Consider the following 17,083-nt stretch of genomic DNA (forward strand, 5'->3'; position numbering starts at 1 on the left):
ACTTTCTTAATCTTTCGTGGCGTAGATTTAACAAGATATTGAAAATATTCCGCAGAGATTTTGGTCGATATTAACTTGACAGCATCACGCTGTGCTGCACATCTATGATGTGAATCTCCCATTCCACCGCATCCCAAAGTTGCTCTATTGGATTGAGATCTGGTGACTGTGGAGTACAGTGAACTCATTGTCATGTTCAAGAAACCAGTCTGAGATGATTCACGCTTTATGACATGGTGTGTTATCCTACTGGAAGTAGACATCAGAAAATGTGTACGCTGTGGTCATAAAGGGATGGACATGGTCAGCAACAATACTCGGGTAGGCTTTGGCGTTGACACAATGCTCAATTGGTACTAATGAACCCAAAGTGTGCTAAGAAAATATCTCCCACACCATTACACCACCACCACCACCAGCCTGAACCGTTGATACAAGGCAAGATGGATCCATGCTTTCATGTTCTTGACCTCGAATTCGGACTCTGCCATCCGAATGTCACAGCAGAAATCGAGACTCATCAGACCAGGTTACTATTTTTCAGTCTTCTATTGTCCAATTTTAGGTAGCCTGTACGAATTGTGGTCTCAGTTTCCTGTTCTTAGCTGACAGGAGTGGCACGGGATGTGATCTTAAAAGGAAGCCATTCCGGCTCAAGATTTGTTGTGCATTCCGAGATGTTTTCTGCATACCTCCGGTGTAACAAGTGTTTATTTGAGTTACTGTTGCCTTTCTATCAGCTCGAACCAGTCTGGCCATTCTCCTCTAACCTCTGTCATCAACAAAGCATTTGTGCCCGCCAAACTGCCGCTCACTGGAAATGTTCTCTTTTTCTGACCATTTTCTGTATACCTTACTAGTGATAGTTGTGCCGGAAAATCCCAGTAGATCAGCAGTTTCAGAAATACTTAGACCAGCCTGTCTGGCACCAGCAATCATGCCACGTTCAAAGTCACTTAAATCCCCTTTCTTCCCCATCCTGATGCTTGGTTTAACCTGCTGAAAGATTGTCTTGACCATGTCTACATGCCTAAATTCATTAAGTTGCTGCCATGTGATTGGCTGATTTGAAATTTGCGTTAACGAGCAGTTGGACAGGTGTAACTAATAAAGTGGCTGGTGAGTGTATATTAATGTTTGGTTTATTTATACGTCATTGATTCATTTTCCTTCAGCTTTTCCTTCAGAATTTACACACCCTTAAGTAAATGAATGACCTCCAAATCTTAATGAGTTTCTTTTTTTCTGTTAACCATTCTGATAAACAATACTGTTAACCATCATAAAAAGCAAATATACTACGGAAGTCAGTGGCTACCAGTTTTCAACATTCTTCAAATTATCTTACTTTGTGTTCAACAGATAAAAGAAACTCATAAAGGTTTATGACAAATAAAGGGTGAGTAAATAGATTAAGACAGGTTTAATTTTGGAGTAAACTGCGCCTTTAAAAACCTGGGGAGCTATTAAACTGAAACGTGTAATTACTTAAACAGTTAAGGCAATGTTTCCTTTCAAGTAGCATTCAATTTCTTTAGAGCACCAATGTTTCCTTCTAGTATTTTTAGATTTCTAGAATAACCCTGCAGTCTCAGTGGAATGGCATCGTGATCCGACACTGCGCTAGTCAATATACATTGATAAGTTCTCCGTGTGCCGCCTGCTTCTTTTATTTCCCTGCTTTTAAAAGCCTGCATCTGCGGTCAAATCCACCAGCCAACCAATCCATACTGTCTTCTTGGTTTTCTTTCTTTTTCTTTTTTCCCCTTCAGTCTGAGAGCTTTTCTATCCATGACTATTCTTTGACGAAGCAGCAGAATTTGAGATTAGCAGCGAGTCCCTGCGCTATAATCTAACATCTCCCTGCTCCCGGCTCATCTCTTCTGGTTATGAGAGCAGAATCTGTGCGTATAAAGATACAGCTATCAATGACCACACAAGACTGCACAGAGAAAAAGACACCTCTCCATTAGGAAGAGTATGGAGCTAACAATGTGACAAAAATATTTGCATTTGAATTTTGTTGAATTTAAATTTCCGTAATTTCAGTTACTGACAATTGTTATTCAAACATTCTGTGAAATTACAAAACGTTTTTTTAGATGTTAGAATAAGTCTGTTAGTTTTAAGGATGTATATAATTAGTGTGGGGTTGCACAGTGGCGCAGAGGGTAGCACGATTGCCTCACAGCTAGAAGGTTGCTGGTTCGAGCCTCGGTTGAGTCAGTTGGCGTTTCTGTGTGGAGTTTGCATGTTCTCCCCGCGTATGCATGGGTTTCCTCCAGGTGTCCGGTTTATCCCACGAGTCCAAAAACATGTGGTACAGGTAAATTGGGTATACTAAATTGTCCATAGTGTATGTGTGTGAATGAGTGTGAATGGATGTTTCCCCGTGATGGGTTGCAGCTGGAAGGGCATCCTTCCATAAAATATATGCTGGATATGTTGGCGGTTCATTCCGCTGAGGCTACCCCAGATTAATAAAGTGACTAAGCTGAAAGAAAATGAATGAATGAATGAATGAATAATTAATCTTGTGTGCTAAAAAACAAAACAGTGACAATATTCACGTTTAGAAGATATGAACCTGATATAAACATCTAAAAGGTGCAGTTGGTCACTTCCGCTTGGTAGAGAAGCTCCCTCTCATGCTGAAAGTCGCTGGTTCGATCCCAGCTGAAAGCAGGCTGGATAGTGTATGGTCCACCTGCAGCTTGATGATGTACTGGACCAGGTCCACTACATAATAGACAATTGCCTACACCTCCCCCTACCCTAAACCCAACCGTTACAGTAGAATGGGAGTTACCTTAGTGAGCGGTACCAGTGGTGGATTTAGGCATGGGCAATATGGGCGATCGCCCAGGGCTGCATCTTGTTATGGGTGGCATAAAGACACAGAGAAATGCCCCCCCACTCTTCACTTTCATCTGCGACACAACACCCACACACCCCCACCCCCACTCTTCACTTTCATCTGCGACACAACACCCACAAACCATCTTTATCATCACAGATATGAACTTTACTGTACTCAGTTTATGGATGTTTCTTCCTCCATTTCACAAGTGTAAGTAAGTATGATTAAAATGGTTGCCTCCTTGTTTTCTGGGTATTTTCATCATAAAAATGATGTATTTTATTGTGTTTTGTTACTTTTAATCATTCCACGTGGCTTCTACTGTATCTGGTTGACTCTTTATATTGTTATATTTTGTCTGAAGCCATGCGACACATGCCACTATGGCCTTCAAGTTTCCAAATAGTTCAGCTTTTGCCACTGTGTAGATTAATACTGAATGTGTGTCACCGTTTTTAATTATAGTAAGGAATAGAGCAATATGCTGGTGTTTAACTGAATTGCTTTATTGCACTCCTGCATTGGGTTCACACTTACACTTTGCACTCTGACTTCTTCAAAATTGTTGATAAGCTGTGGTGGGCATTTCTCTCTGTCTCACACTGAACGCAGTCGGCCATTCACAACAGATTAGCATCGCAATATGGAGGGGTTTGGGAACAAATTAATCGCTGAACTAATCATGTGGGTGTCGTTGGGATAATTAGGTAAAAATAAATTCATATTAAATACATCAATAAAAGTGTTTTTTTGACTTTCCATGCATATCAGCCTGTTGTTAGAGACTCCCAAAACCAAAATATGACCCTTTTTAATGCATAATAGGGGGTCATTAATTCTATTTTTATAATTGCACTTCATATAAACAGTCTGTAGAAACACTTGTACATATAATTATATGTGTCACCTGATTGTACATATCATTAGAGAGGGAATCCCCGGCCAATAGTGACAATCTCTCCCTCATTAGCATAAACAGTCCTGATTGAGAAGCAGTCACTATGCTGCCACTATGCTGACGCTTTCCTCTTTGTTTCCTTTAAAGCTCCGCCCTCTTTTGAAAATCTCATTTGAATTTAAAGCAACAGACACTAAAAGGGTACAATTTACATCAAAACCTAAAAAGGGCAGTTTAAAGAGTTATAAAATAATTATTTGTAAGGTATAATAAGCTAAAACTTGCTCTTGAATGAGCTGATACATACTCTAAAGACATTAGAGACTTATTTTATCCTGTGAAAATAGGCATAATAGGTACTCTTTAAAAGAATCTGTTAAACTCTATATTCAGATGTTCAATATTTAAGTAAAGAAATCAATCATTCATAAGTATTTTAAATGGCATATAATATTGAGTTTTATTAAATAACATTTGTTAATAGTTCAACTTTATCAAAAAGTTTTGTCGTATCATTAGCTCCATAGTAGAGCAGATCATTGGGTCCAAATGAGCGTCTGTCAGAACAGATGCACACACACTGACAGACTCAAAAAAATAAGCTGGATTTCATTTACTGGCCCCTATTAAAGGTGGAGCTGAAGTCGATCTTCTGCCAGGTGGCATTAACAAAGCCCTGTGCCTGAAGGGACGTCTGTGAGGAGGTTGTGAGGCTTTATCAGATGTGAAAGATCACAGAGGCAGAGAATCCAACCAAGTGTGTGTGTGTGTTTGCTTGTGCGTGGAGCCATTTGAAGCCTTTGCAAACACTGCTTTATGTTTACCGAGGATTCTTCCACTAAAAGGATAGTTCCAAAAGTGAACATTTTATTATTTTGCTTTTAATTCACTTGCTCTCAGGTCATCCGAGATGTAGAAGGTAGTTTTCTTTAGCAAAATATTAAAGAAATTATGAAACTGTGGCCCTTGTGATTCGAAATGGTAAAGGTGTTGCAGCGTGCTGCTGTTTTCTTTCAAATCAAGAAATATTTCTAGTATTACATTTTCTTTTCTTGAGGATATTTATTTTGGCTGGAATTAAATCAGTTTAAAAAAACAAAAAAAAAAAACGAAAAAAGTAGCATCAATATTATTAGCTCCCTTAAGCATTTTTTTTTTTCGATGCCGACAAAACAAATCACTGTTGTCTAATGACTTGCCTAATTAACCCAACTTGCCTAATTTACCTAGTTAAACCTTTAAATAGCATTTTAAGCTAATTACTAGTATTTTGCAAGTAAAGTAGTAAGATATTATGCACTGTTTCCTCCGGGTGCTCCGGTTTCCCCCACAAGGCCAAAGACATGTGATACAGGTGAATTGGGTAAGCTAAATTGTCCATAGTGTATGAGTGTGAATAGATGTTTCACAGTGATGGGTTGCGGCTGGAAGGGCCACTGTATAAAAACGTGCTGGATAAGTTGGCGGTTCATTCCGCTGTGGCGACACCAGATTAATAAAAGGATTAATAAAAGCACTAATACTATTGCCTTGGATATATATATATATATATATATATATATATATATATATATATATATATATATATATATATATATATATATATATATATATATATATATATAGTTAGGCCCATAAATATTGGGACATTGACACAATTCTAACATTTTTGGCTCTATACGTACACCAACACAATTGATTTGAAATTAAGTGATCAAGATGTGCTTTAACTGCAGACTGTCCGCTTTAATTTGAGGATACTTACATCCAAATCAGGTGAATGCTGTAGGAATTACAACAGTTTGTATATGTGTTCCCACATATCCCACTTAATTCCCCCACTGTATACAGTTGATTGAGCCCCTGTGCTCGTGTCCAGAATGCACATGAAATAATCCGGCCCTGACTTTAGCAGATACAAAGCAACAGCCTAGCCACCCAGAACACACTAGCAACCAACTAGAAAGCCACCTATAGTAACCACCCAGAACAACCTAACAACTTTAAAGGAAAAGAAAAACAACCACTCAGACCACCCTATAGCAACTTCTTATCAACAGGATATCAACTACCCTGAAGATCCCAGTGACTTATAGCAACAGAATAGCAACATTCAGAAGAGCCTATACATAGAGCGGTTGTTTGGCTTTAAAAGGACTCAGTGTGTGAGCCGTGGGTGGTCTTTTTTCATTCTAAGAAATGCTTTTTTTGGCATTTCATGAATCACCAAGCACCAGCTACTACAAAAAAACCCTTTGTTACAGTTTTTATTGAAGAAACAAAGTCTAAAAAAGTATTTTTGTGAATGGTTTCCAGGTGATTAAATGACAGCATATTTTTATCTCGTTTTTGGGTAAACATGAGCAAAATGTTATTTCTTCACACACATGAAGGCAACTCTCCTCTGAATGCAGCAGAGAACGTTTGAGCTTCTCTGATATGAGTTGCAGCAGACAGTAATTGTTTGCTTAATGAGAATGTATTTCATTGTTTATTAATTGCATTCCTCCTCTCAAACTGACAGTGTAACGTGCTTTTTCTTTCATTATTTGATTTGTTGTCTCCTTGGATAAATGAACAAACAACATGCTGGCTTTATTGTTTAACAATAGCATTTCAATAGGAATATATTGCAGCTGTTGTTTTAAGCATATTTGGTACACTCTCTTAAGTTGTCTGATTTCTAAATGTAAAAGTACAATAGGTACTCAATGATAAAATGACACTGACTGAAATAAAGCTGAAAAAATTAAATAAACATTATCTGAAAATAATTACACATTAGTTAAAAATTAAGAATAATATAACTGACATAAAAATTAATTACAGTCAACGGAAATATTAATTATGCCAAAAAAATAAAAAAGCACATAAGAAAGTAAAACTTAAAAACCAAAACAAAGTCTTGCAGTTTGTTGCTGTTCCCTTTCAATTAATTTATTTTTTTCGGAGTATTTTTATTTTGGTTAGAATAAAACCAGTTTTTATTCAAATAAATAAATAAATAAATAAATAAATAAATAAATAAATAAATAAATAAATAAATAAATAAATAAATAAATAAATACAATTCCTTAAGTTTTTTTTTTTTTCACAATGGCAACAAAATAAACCACTGTTGTCCAGTGACTTGCCCAATTAACCCAATTAACAAGCCTTTAAATTGCCTTTTAAGCTAATTACTTGTATTTTGCAAATTAAGTAGTAGGATATTATGTACTGTCATCATGGCAAAGACAAAGAAGAAAAGTCTTCTTTCTATTAAACAGCAGTTGGGAAATATTTGAAAAATCATTAAAAGATCACAGGAGCACTAATATTATTACCTTCGACTGTAATACATATATTATTAGCCCCCCTTTAAATTTATTTATTTTTTAAAAATATTTCCCAAATTATGTTTAACAGAGCAAAGAAATGTTCACAATATGTCTGATAATATTTTTTCTTCTGGAGAAAGTCTTATTTGTTTGATTTCGGCAAGAATAAAAGCAGTTTTTAATTTATAAAGAAACATTTTAAGGTCACAATTATTAGCCCCTTTAAGCGATATTTTTTCTTGACTGTCAACAGAACAAATCATTATTATACAATAACTTGCCTTATTACTCTAACCTGCCTAGTTACCGTAATTTACCTGGTTAAGCCTTTAAATGTCACTTTAAGCTGTATAGAAGTGTCTTGAAAAATATCTAGTCAAATATTATGTGCTGTCATTATGGCAAAGCTAAAATAAATCAGTTATAAGAAATGAGTTATTAAAACTATTATGTGTAGAAATGTGTTGAAAAAATCTCTTTGTTAAACAGAAATTGGGGGAAAAATAAACAAGGGGGTAAATAATTCAGGAGGTCTATAATTTTGACCTCAACTGTATATGTAGTGTGCAACTCAAGATATAAGTAAATGCAATAATTCAAAATACATAAAAAATATAATACAAAACTAAGATAAACTACATAAAAATGACATAGAAATTCCTGGAAGACTCATGGAAGTGTACCCCAGACGTAGGGGAAACCTGGAGATTTCATCAGTTCTCATGTTTATGTATGCATGTTCACGTGCGAGATGAAAAAAAATCTCTGAGTGTAATAAAAGGTTGCCTGATGGCAGATAAAGCCGGGGAAGCAGAGGGAATGAAGCTGGATTCCTCCACTGAGAGCATCGACGCATGAAGACCTGCGGCTTGTGTTGCCTGGCAACTGAAGGGACACGAACAGGTTTTGATGGGTGTGTGACACAATTTGACTGCTTGATCTTTGTATTTAGGTACTATATACGTGTACTAAGTGTTTTTAGGACACTTGTGTAGTTTTATTAAAACTTTAGCACACCATTAAATGAACTGATAATCATCATTTATTCACTCTCTTCTTGCAGTTAAACGCAGAATATGTTTACTGTCAAAAATGCCAGATACCCGTAGCTAGTGACTCTACTACTGATATCAATGGTTACCAGTTTCCAACATTCTTCTATATATCTTCTTTTGTGTTTAACAGAAAAAAACCTGAAAACAGGGAGTAATTGTTCAGTTGTGAACTGCAGGTTTTTTTTTTTTTTACTTTAATCACTTTCTAAAACGCTGTTTAAATGTACAAATAAGGAATTTTTAAATAAAGAAATATGTGCAATTTTGCATATATTTATCAAACAAAATAGGATTATTGGATGAAGTCTGGTTCAAAAATCTTGTTTAGTTTTGTTTTAACATTATAGTTCAAAAAGTAATTTTGGAACTCTTTTTTTTATCACTTCATAATAAAAATTATATACTGTCAACAGCCAGAAGAAGAGAAAAACGCAGTTTGTGTAGAATAAAATGTAGCATCTAATCAAGCATATATTATTTATGAACATAATCTTCAATAAACCTTCAGGATATGAATAAAACTAGTTTGGAGCATGTAAGTAAAAAGATAAGTGACAAAAGCCTCTTTCACACATCGATACAGGTAAATATCAAGAAATTTTCCGAAACGACTGGCAATGTCTTACAAAAGGTGTTCACACATGCATTGGCGTTCCGTAATATTCCAGAAAAGACCATTCACACATCCATAAAAATAAAAAAAAGGGTAAATTCTGACATTATTAACCAGAAAATACCTCTAAATGGCCACGCTTGTATTTGTAAACATAGAGAGGATCGGCCTTTTGTTGATGGTTTCACTTTTATTTAAAGCTTTAGCTTTCATGCAGCTGCTTTGTGAGATATCTAAAGGCAGAAATCCGAGCCGCAGCTGAATGTTTACACACTTGACTAAATTACAAATTCTGTGGATGGATAATTATTGTGAACAACTTCTTTATTTGGAGGAACACTTTAACATGTTGAGATGTTCATAATATCCTCGTGTCTGCTGGCGCTCACTGGCTCCTTCACATGCACACACGTCAAGCAACTTAAGCAGCTTGAAGATAAACAAATGGCAGTTTATCATAAGCATTTTATCAATCATTTTTTACACAGTTGGCATTAGGAAGCAACATGGAAATGTTGTGTGACTAACATGTAGCAGCTAAATGTGTCTGGAAAAATATTCAAAGGCTTTTACTTTCATAAACTGCGCAGATGTGAATGCGTGAACGTGTTCTTATTGGCTAAAGTAGACGTCTCTCAGGCAATCTTTTTTCTGTGTTCACACAGCGAAGCTTCCGGCAAATTACCGGTAATGTTACAACTTCTCTTTCCTGAAAATTGCCAGAATGAATTTACCGGTATTTTAAAACTGGCGAAAAGGTCTGTATGTGTGAAAGGGGTTAATGACAGCAATATTTGCACAACTGCTATTTTTACACTGCTCTGTACAACATTTCTTTGACAAATGTTTACATGTACAGTATTTATATCTGCTCCAATATTTGCACAACATCCTGCTCGGCGTTACTGTTTCTAATCTTGTACTGTTTCTTGTCCTGTCTTATTTACACTAAATGTTGCACAACCACTCCCTGTGCTCTTATTCATATTTTATTTATTTTAGTTTATCTCATCTTATTTCACTCTCTACATTTTTAAAATAGTGCACAGTCCTGTGTTATGCTGTCAATTTATGTTGTTTGATGTAGCACCTTGGTCCTGAAGGAACATTGTTTTGTTTCCCTGTGTACTGCACTGTATATTGTTGAAATGAAAATAAAGCCAACTTGACTTGACCTGAAGTGCTGAAATCCTCAGTGCAGGAGAATAAAAATACATTTCAGAAAACTGCCTTTAAATATTAATTGTAAATGAAATCTAGTGCATATATTCTAGATGTATTTTGAATGAAAAGCTAAAATCTCAAAACACACTTATGAAAACACAAATCGGTTTTTGTCTGTTGTGTCTCGCCTTAAAGGGTTAATCATGTGGACTGGACAGTTAAGATCACTGAAAACGTGTATACAGCAATGATACATTAATATTTCAGCCATTATAATAATCTAGGTCCTGATTGAGTTATTGTGTGTAAAGGTTTCATCGTACTGTTATGAAAATGTGTGCATGTGTGTGTGTGTGTGTGTGTGCGCGTGCATGTGTGTGTATGTGCGTGTGTTCTCATCTGGTCCGGCACATTTCTACATGATTTAGTCTCAGAATGTTAATGTCTGTCATAATAATAGAGATTTCTTCCATTCCTTTCGTTTCTGTCAGAGCGACAGAGCACATCTGAATACAAAGTGCCTCACTGTGAAGAGGGTTTGAAACGGAGCACTGCACTTACACTGAAGTCATTCCAACATTTTTAATGTCTTGTGGGAAAGCATGTAATCAAGCATCAATTTACACACAAATATGAAGAGATTCATTCTAACGTTTAATTGCAGAAGATTATAACTTTTTTATTTCTGAATGATGTTTTTTTTTTGTAACATTTGTTTCCGTCATACAAATGTGTGATAGAAAAGGTTGTGATGGGAAGGAGATTGTCATAAGGACAACGTGTTTCTGCTCTTCTTGCTGAATGGAGCTCTCCGTGGTGCTGAAAATGATGAATGAACAGCCTGATAGTTTGTATTTTTAAATTGGTACATTCGAGTCACTCCCACAATAGAAGTATGTAATCTTTTTAAAAGTAAAAACTAATGCTCGAAATCACAATATTCAAATAAATAAATCAATAAATGTAAATATTCAATGTATTTAAATATTGAAATTTTAAAGAAATGTTGTCATTTCTTTATTAAATAAAACAAAGATTCAAATGTCATTCAAATCCATAATTACAACTAATATATATATATATATATATATATATATACATATATATATATATATATATATATATAGTTCCTTGGCATTTCTTAATATCTTCAAAATAAAACCTTAAGATGAGCAACATAACGTGACATCTCACACCATGTCATTATTTATTTAATAAAATAAAGCCAAGATTAAAAAGCCATGGATAATAAACTTGGGACACCAAGATGATTGTAGATCCACTTTTAGCAGTAAATACTTAATCATTTTCTGTTTGACCATCTCAATCTCTAAGATCATTCTGGAGGAGTGTTTTGCACAGCTATTGGCAAAGTATTTCTGTCAAAATGAGGTCTGGACTTTGACTGTGCTATTGCGACACCTTTTGTTTTCTTTTCATTTTCAGCTTTAGTTCTGCTATAGATTTGCCGGTGTGCTTGGGATCATTGTCTTGTTGCGTGACCCAATTTCAGCTAAGCTTTAGCTGTCGGATAGACATTGTGTTCACTCAAACTATTGCTATTTTGTGTATGTATATATATTTTAGAAATGATATGTTGTTTTTCAACTTCAAAGTTTGTCATTTTTACACGCCACTTCCCACTTAAAATTTGTGATCTATAAAAAACTTGGCAAGAAAATGTGTACAGCTGTAATTAAACTCAACGCCAGTGTTCCTAAAGAATCAGCTCTGCACATCAGCTCTGCACATTTTACCGTCTCCTTAACCAAACACCCCTGATTCAGATTATAAGCTCATTAGCAGAGACTGTAAGACCTGTAATGGGTATGAAGGACAAAAAGGGAATCCAAAACATGCAGTGTTGGTGGTCATCCGGGAATGTGGTTGAGAAACACTACTTTAAGCATATTTAACCTACATATTGAAATAATAAAATCCTTTTAAATCATCATATGAACCAGAATCATCTGGTGTGCATTCATCTATAGGAAAGTTTCTACATAAAGTTTTAAAAATGAGACTCCTAAAATGGAAAAAATAAATAAATTGTATATGGTGTAACTAACTGATATATGCAGAACTGTAAGCTTTCATTCATCATTCATTTTCCTTCGGCTTAGTCTTTTTATTCATCAGGGGTTGCCACAGAGGAAGGAACCGCCGACTTATTCAGCATATGTTTTACACAGCAAATGCCCTTCTAGCTGCAACCCAGTACTGGATAACACCCATACACACTCATTCACAGCAATACACTATAACTTAGCTTACCCAATTCACCTACCACATGTCTTTGGACTGTGGGGGAAAGCGGAGCACCCCAAGGAAACCCACGCGAACGTAGGGAGAACATGCAAACTTCACACAGAAATGCCAACTGACCCAGCCTGGACTTGAACCAGTCGACCTTCTTGCTGTGAGTCGACAGTGCTAACCACTAAGCCACTGTGGCGCCACTGTAAGCTTTTATTATTTAAAAAAATATATGTTTTTATGTGTCATTTTCCTTATCTTAGCTGACAGGATCGTCACCAGGGTTTTCTTCTGCTGCTGTAGCTCATCTGCTTCAATGTTTGTTATGTGTTCAAAATGCTCTGAAGAGTTAGCTTTGTCTTTCAATCACCTTAAAACATAGTTGTGTAAGGCTTTTCACCCACAGAGCTGCAGCGTGCTATATACTTTTTCTTTTTTTAAGACCTCTGTGAACCCTGTGAGTGAAAATTCTAGCAGATCAGCAGTTTCTAAAAAAAAAAAAAAAAAAAAAAAAACAGACTAGCAGTGCCACAATCAAAGTCACTGAAATCACCTTTTATGCTCATTCTGATGCTCAGTTTGAACTTGGGCTCATCATCTTGACCAGCTTTACATGCCTGAATGCATTGAGTTGTTAACGTGATTGGCTGATTAGCTAATTTGCATCAATCATTCTCTCGTGCTTACAAACGATTGGATTTAAAAAATGACATTAAACCTGGCAATTTTACCCCCTTTACGTATTATTAAGTATAGTCACACCAGGATACTGTGTACATTTTGGTGCAACGTCTCTTATTTGTCACTTTGCTAATCCACAACAACAGCAAAACTAAGTAAAGGGGTTCATAAATCACCGCTTGATGCATATTCTCTGAGGAGCAGTCAGCTCTTTTCCTAGAGGCAGTTTCTAATAATTCCCGGAACACAGAGAGCGTCTCGCTCAGCAGAACACGCTGGATGAACGCAGCGGTGCCGCAATCAGCGAAATCCCGCATTCTCCATTCACATCCACACCGCGTCTGCTGCTGCCTCACATAAACAGAAGGCTATAGCATTTGTCTTAGACAGCAACTGACAGCATACAGCTGCAAGAACACAGCTGCAAGAACTGCATCGCTTGGACCTCACAGAGGTTTGATCGCCTTTTAAGCTCCAATTCAATCTGGAGATCGTTTGGTTTTAAACCGAGCGCACGCACGATGGTTCATCTGCATCCCCGCCGAAGAAAACTGGTTTGGCTGTTGCCCGGTCTGCTTGGAGTCTGGTAAGTTTACACTTCAGAGTGGGCAATAGAAACACGGGGTGCAATCCATAAGACTATTAAAATAGTCTTTGACCGACAGCACACAGTTATAGCGCACGTCTTTGTCTTGAGCAATCTTTACGCGAAGTGCTGCAGAACGCATTAGTTTTACGCTTTTTTCCTTTCTTTCTTTTTGTGTGTGAGTGTAATCAAATTCATCCGTCTTTACATTCCCACCTATAACTGTCAATCACAACACGCGCAGCTGCCTGAACACTGAATACATCCGATGGTAATAATAATACTGATTGCAAGTGACAGTTTTGCTCCGAGCTTTCGTGTTGATGCGTTCTTGTCTTTTTAGCGTGGACGCGCAATGTCTCCAAACAACCTTGAGGATACTTTAACCAGCAATCTACAAACAGACTAACTACATTGCTTACACACTATTGGTTTTTGCATCATCATATAGACAGGGTAAAAGGGTGTTTCACGATTTCACAATTTGTAAATGTTATGCATAAGTTGTGGTCCACAGTAGCACTTTAGTTGGCTCGCGCTACACTTTGGCTTCCTTCAGCTAATTTTTGGCAGCTCATTCAGAGCATATGTATGATAAACAGAATGAATCAAGCATGGATTACATTGCTCTCTTTTTTGACTATGAGTCATGCTGGCTGGTAATAACAAAAGCGTCTCATCTGCAGACAAAATACTTTTATTTAGGCCCTCATTTCTTTTCTGTGTAATTGTTATAGTTATTACAGCTGATCCCTGAGGCCCAGAAAGGTCAAACAGAGGCTACTGTTGTGTCCAGACAATGTGAAATTCTGCATTTGAGGAAAACACGCTGTCTGTATTTTCCATTGACAGTCTGCTTTTTAACTGCTCAGCGCTCTGCCTACGGGGATCAATAACCTACATTCTGTCCACCCACCTGGGTCTCATCCACAGGGACTCTTCAATATTGATTCCTCTGTCCTTCATTATTTGCATATGTATGGGAATGTACCACTCTGAGTTTTCTTTGTTTGTCGACAAACCCCAGATTTGGTTCTCACATTAAATGGTCTGTCTGGTTACTCTTCAATTCAATATCTTAAGTTTTTAATAAATTTTTATTTGCTTCATTAACTCATATACACTTTATTAACACTAAAGATAGATATTTCTTATAGTTTTACTTTATAGAATAACAGAAATAAAATCAACATTGCAATTTTGGGACCGACTGTATATTATACATTATATTAATATAAGAGTTTTTTGACTATTTTGTTCTAATTTAATTTATAGTTACACTATCAACCCTATCATTACTTCATCATCCTAACCAAAACTTGAGACCTTCACAATTTAATCACTTTAATAATAATAATTATAATATTAATAATTCCTTAAATTTATTGCACTTTTCTGGACACTCAAAGCACTTTACACATCGGAGGGAATCTCCTCATCCACCACCATTGTGCAGCATCCACCTGGATGATGGAAGGTTAGGAGGCCACAGAAAGTTTGGACCTTGATTTTTACGTCTCATCCGAGAGACAGCGCTCACCGAGTTCCCTTCACTATACTGGGATATTAGGATCCACACAGACCGCAGGTTCAGTGCCCCCTGCTGGACTCACTAACACCACTTCTGGCAACAACCTAGCTTTCCCATGTGGTCTTCCATCCAGGTATTGACCAGGCGCAGCTCTGCTTAGCTACAGTGGGCAACTATAGCAGAGAGCTGCCAGCTCCTTAATCCCTATACTGTATGTACACATCCAATTTGCATACACTTTGGGCTGAAATTATTGCATTTTATTAACATTTGTATTACCGCTGTTAACTTTACCACCAACATTGTGTTTACACTGGACAATATAACTTATCATATAAAGATTTTTATCTGTCAACAAATCTCTCTCAGTAAACTGATGCTTCATTCAATATAAGATGTACTGACACAAAGGACTAATGATTTGCAGTGGATGCTTTGTTGCCGCCAATACAGACAGCCTCTAGCTGTTGCGACATGAGTGACATAACTGTTCCCCCTCTTCCCATTCCCCTTGAACAGCATAATTCCAGCAATGTGCCAGCCATAATTTGAGTTCTTCTAAGCACGCTTATTATTAGGCTTTAGGGAGAAATATAGATTTGGATGTTGCCTGCATAACAGTGAAAGGGCATTGCTGTATTTATTGAAAATGGAGTCCAAGGGAGAGTACTGTACATAAAGAAAAAATAACAGGCTGAAAATTAAACCCTGCAGTACACCACAAGAAAGACACACAGCAAAAAAGGAGATACAAGAAATCTATTGAATTTACTGTCTGTTACATATAAAGAAAAGCACATTTAAAAAAAAAAAAAACTCATTAAAGGACTAGAAAATGTTACAGTCAAGTACTAAGGGGAACTAAGGTCTACTGGGACTAAAGACCAAGAACTTCCAAAACTAACCAAACCATTTCTCCTAAACCAAAACATTTTAGCAGTAAATGCTTGAATTATTCAGAACGACCCATAATTATGTACATAATTCAAGTTTAATAGCAGTGTTTTTTAATATATGAACACTGTGAATACCTAAATAATTAATCTTTTTTTTTAGGTACAGTATGTAGAAACTAAAGACACCTAAGTGAAAAATAAAATTATGTATATTTTTATCTTGCACAATATTGGAAAAATCTGACATTGCGATATTTTATTTTGCACTGTAAACCCTAATAAGTTGAGACTACTCAAATGATTTGAGGAAAATGATTCCCTCAGTTCGTTTGAGTAATAAAAAATTGACAACTCACTTGACCAAATGTGTTTTCTTTGTTGAATTAACTTAAATGTTTAAGTACAGATAACTTAAAATGGCTTGAAAAAAAGAAGAAGCTTTTTTTAGCTTTTATTTTCTTTACTTTCTCCCAGGGCTGTTTATATCAAAGTTGATATTTACCCGAACCATGTTGTAATTTTTATGAGGTGGGTTGTTCGCCCAATGCTCAACCCCCAACCTAAAGGACCAGGATATACACACATACACTATGTACAATTTAGCTCACCCAATTCACCTATACCACATGTGTTTGGACTTGTGGGGGAAACCAGAGCACATGGAGGAAACCCACGCCAACACGGGGAGAACATGCAAACTCCACACAGAAATGCCAACTGATCCAGCCCGGACTCAAATCAGGGACCTACTTGCTGTGAGGTGACAGTGCTAACCACTGCGGCAAATATCTATACTCTCAAAAATAAAGGTACACAAGCTGTCACTGGGGTGGTACCTTTTCAAAAGGTACACATTTGAAGGGTCCATATTGGTACCTCAGATGTATATATTAGTACCTACAGATTCTAAGGGGAACATTTTTGTACTTTTTAGGTAGTAATATGTACCTTTGAGGTAGTAATATGGACCTTTTAAGTACAAGTGTGTACCTTTTGTAAAGGTATCACCCCATTGACAGCTCACATATCTTTATTTCTGAGAGTGTACTTACTAATTTAACTTTTCTCTTTCGTCAGAGGGTTCGGGTTGTGCCTTTGTCCTGCTGCACTTCAGCAAAATTTAGCATTACAAGCAAAATGACCACCTTGTGTCATGTAACATATATTGACCAATCCAATCAGTGCGGATGTCAGAGACATGGTGAATTGTTTAAAGAAATTAA

The 17,083-nt window shown here is 36.5% G+C and overlaps 1 protein-coding gene and 1 long non-coding RNA gene across 4 annotated transcripts in view; both read left to right on the forward strand.

Moving 5' to 3' along the window:
- Window positions 1–177: 177 nt before the first annotated feature.
- LOC147841011 (uncharacterized) overlaps window positions 178–17,083 on the forward strand; it is a 51,343-nt gene continuing 34,437 nt past the window's right edge. Inside the window, exon 1 of the long non-coding RNA XR_015505803.1 lies at window positions 178–255. This is a non-coding gene — a long non-coding RNA (uncharacterized LOC147841011). The remainder of the gene's footprint in view (window positions 256–17,083) is intronic.
- Window positions 13,066–17,083, forward strand: part of gabrg1 (gamma-aminobutyric acid type A receptor subunit gamma1) — a 67,747-nt gene continuing 63,729 nt past the window's right edge. For all 3 annotated transcript variants that reach the window (XR_015505768.1, XM_087279073.1, XM_087279072.1), the window contains exon 1: window positions 13,066–13,433. Coding sequence is in view for 2 of the 3 variants with exons in the window: in XM_087279073.1 (XP_087135199.1) it covers window positions 13,369–13,433 (65 nt within the window). In the remaining variant the exon portion in view is untranslated. The remainder of the gene's footprint in view (window positions 13,434–17,083) is intronic.

This window comes from Danio rerio, chromosome 13 (genome assembly GCF_052040795.2).
Source record: "Danio rerio strain M-AB ecotype USA chromosome 13, GRCz13ab, whole genome shotgun sequence".
NCBI classification, from domain to species: Eukaryota; Metazoa; Chordata; class Actinopteri; order Cypriniformes; family Danionidae; genus Danio; species Danio rerio.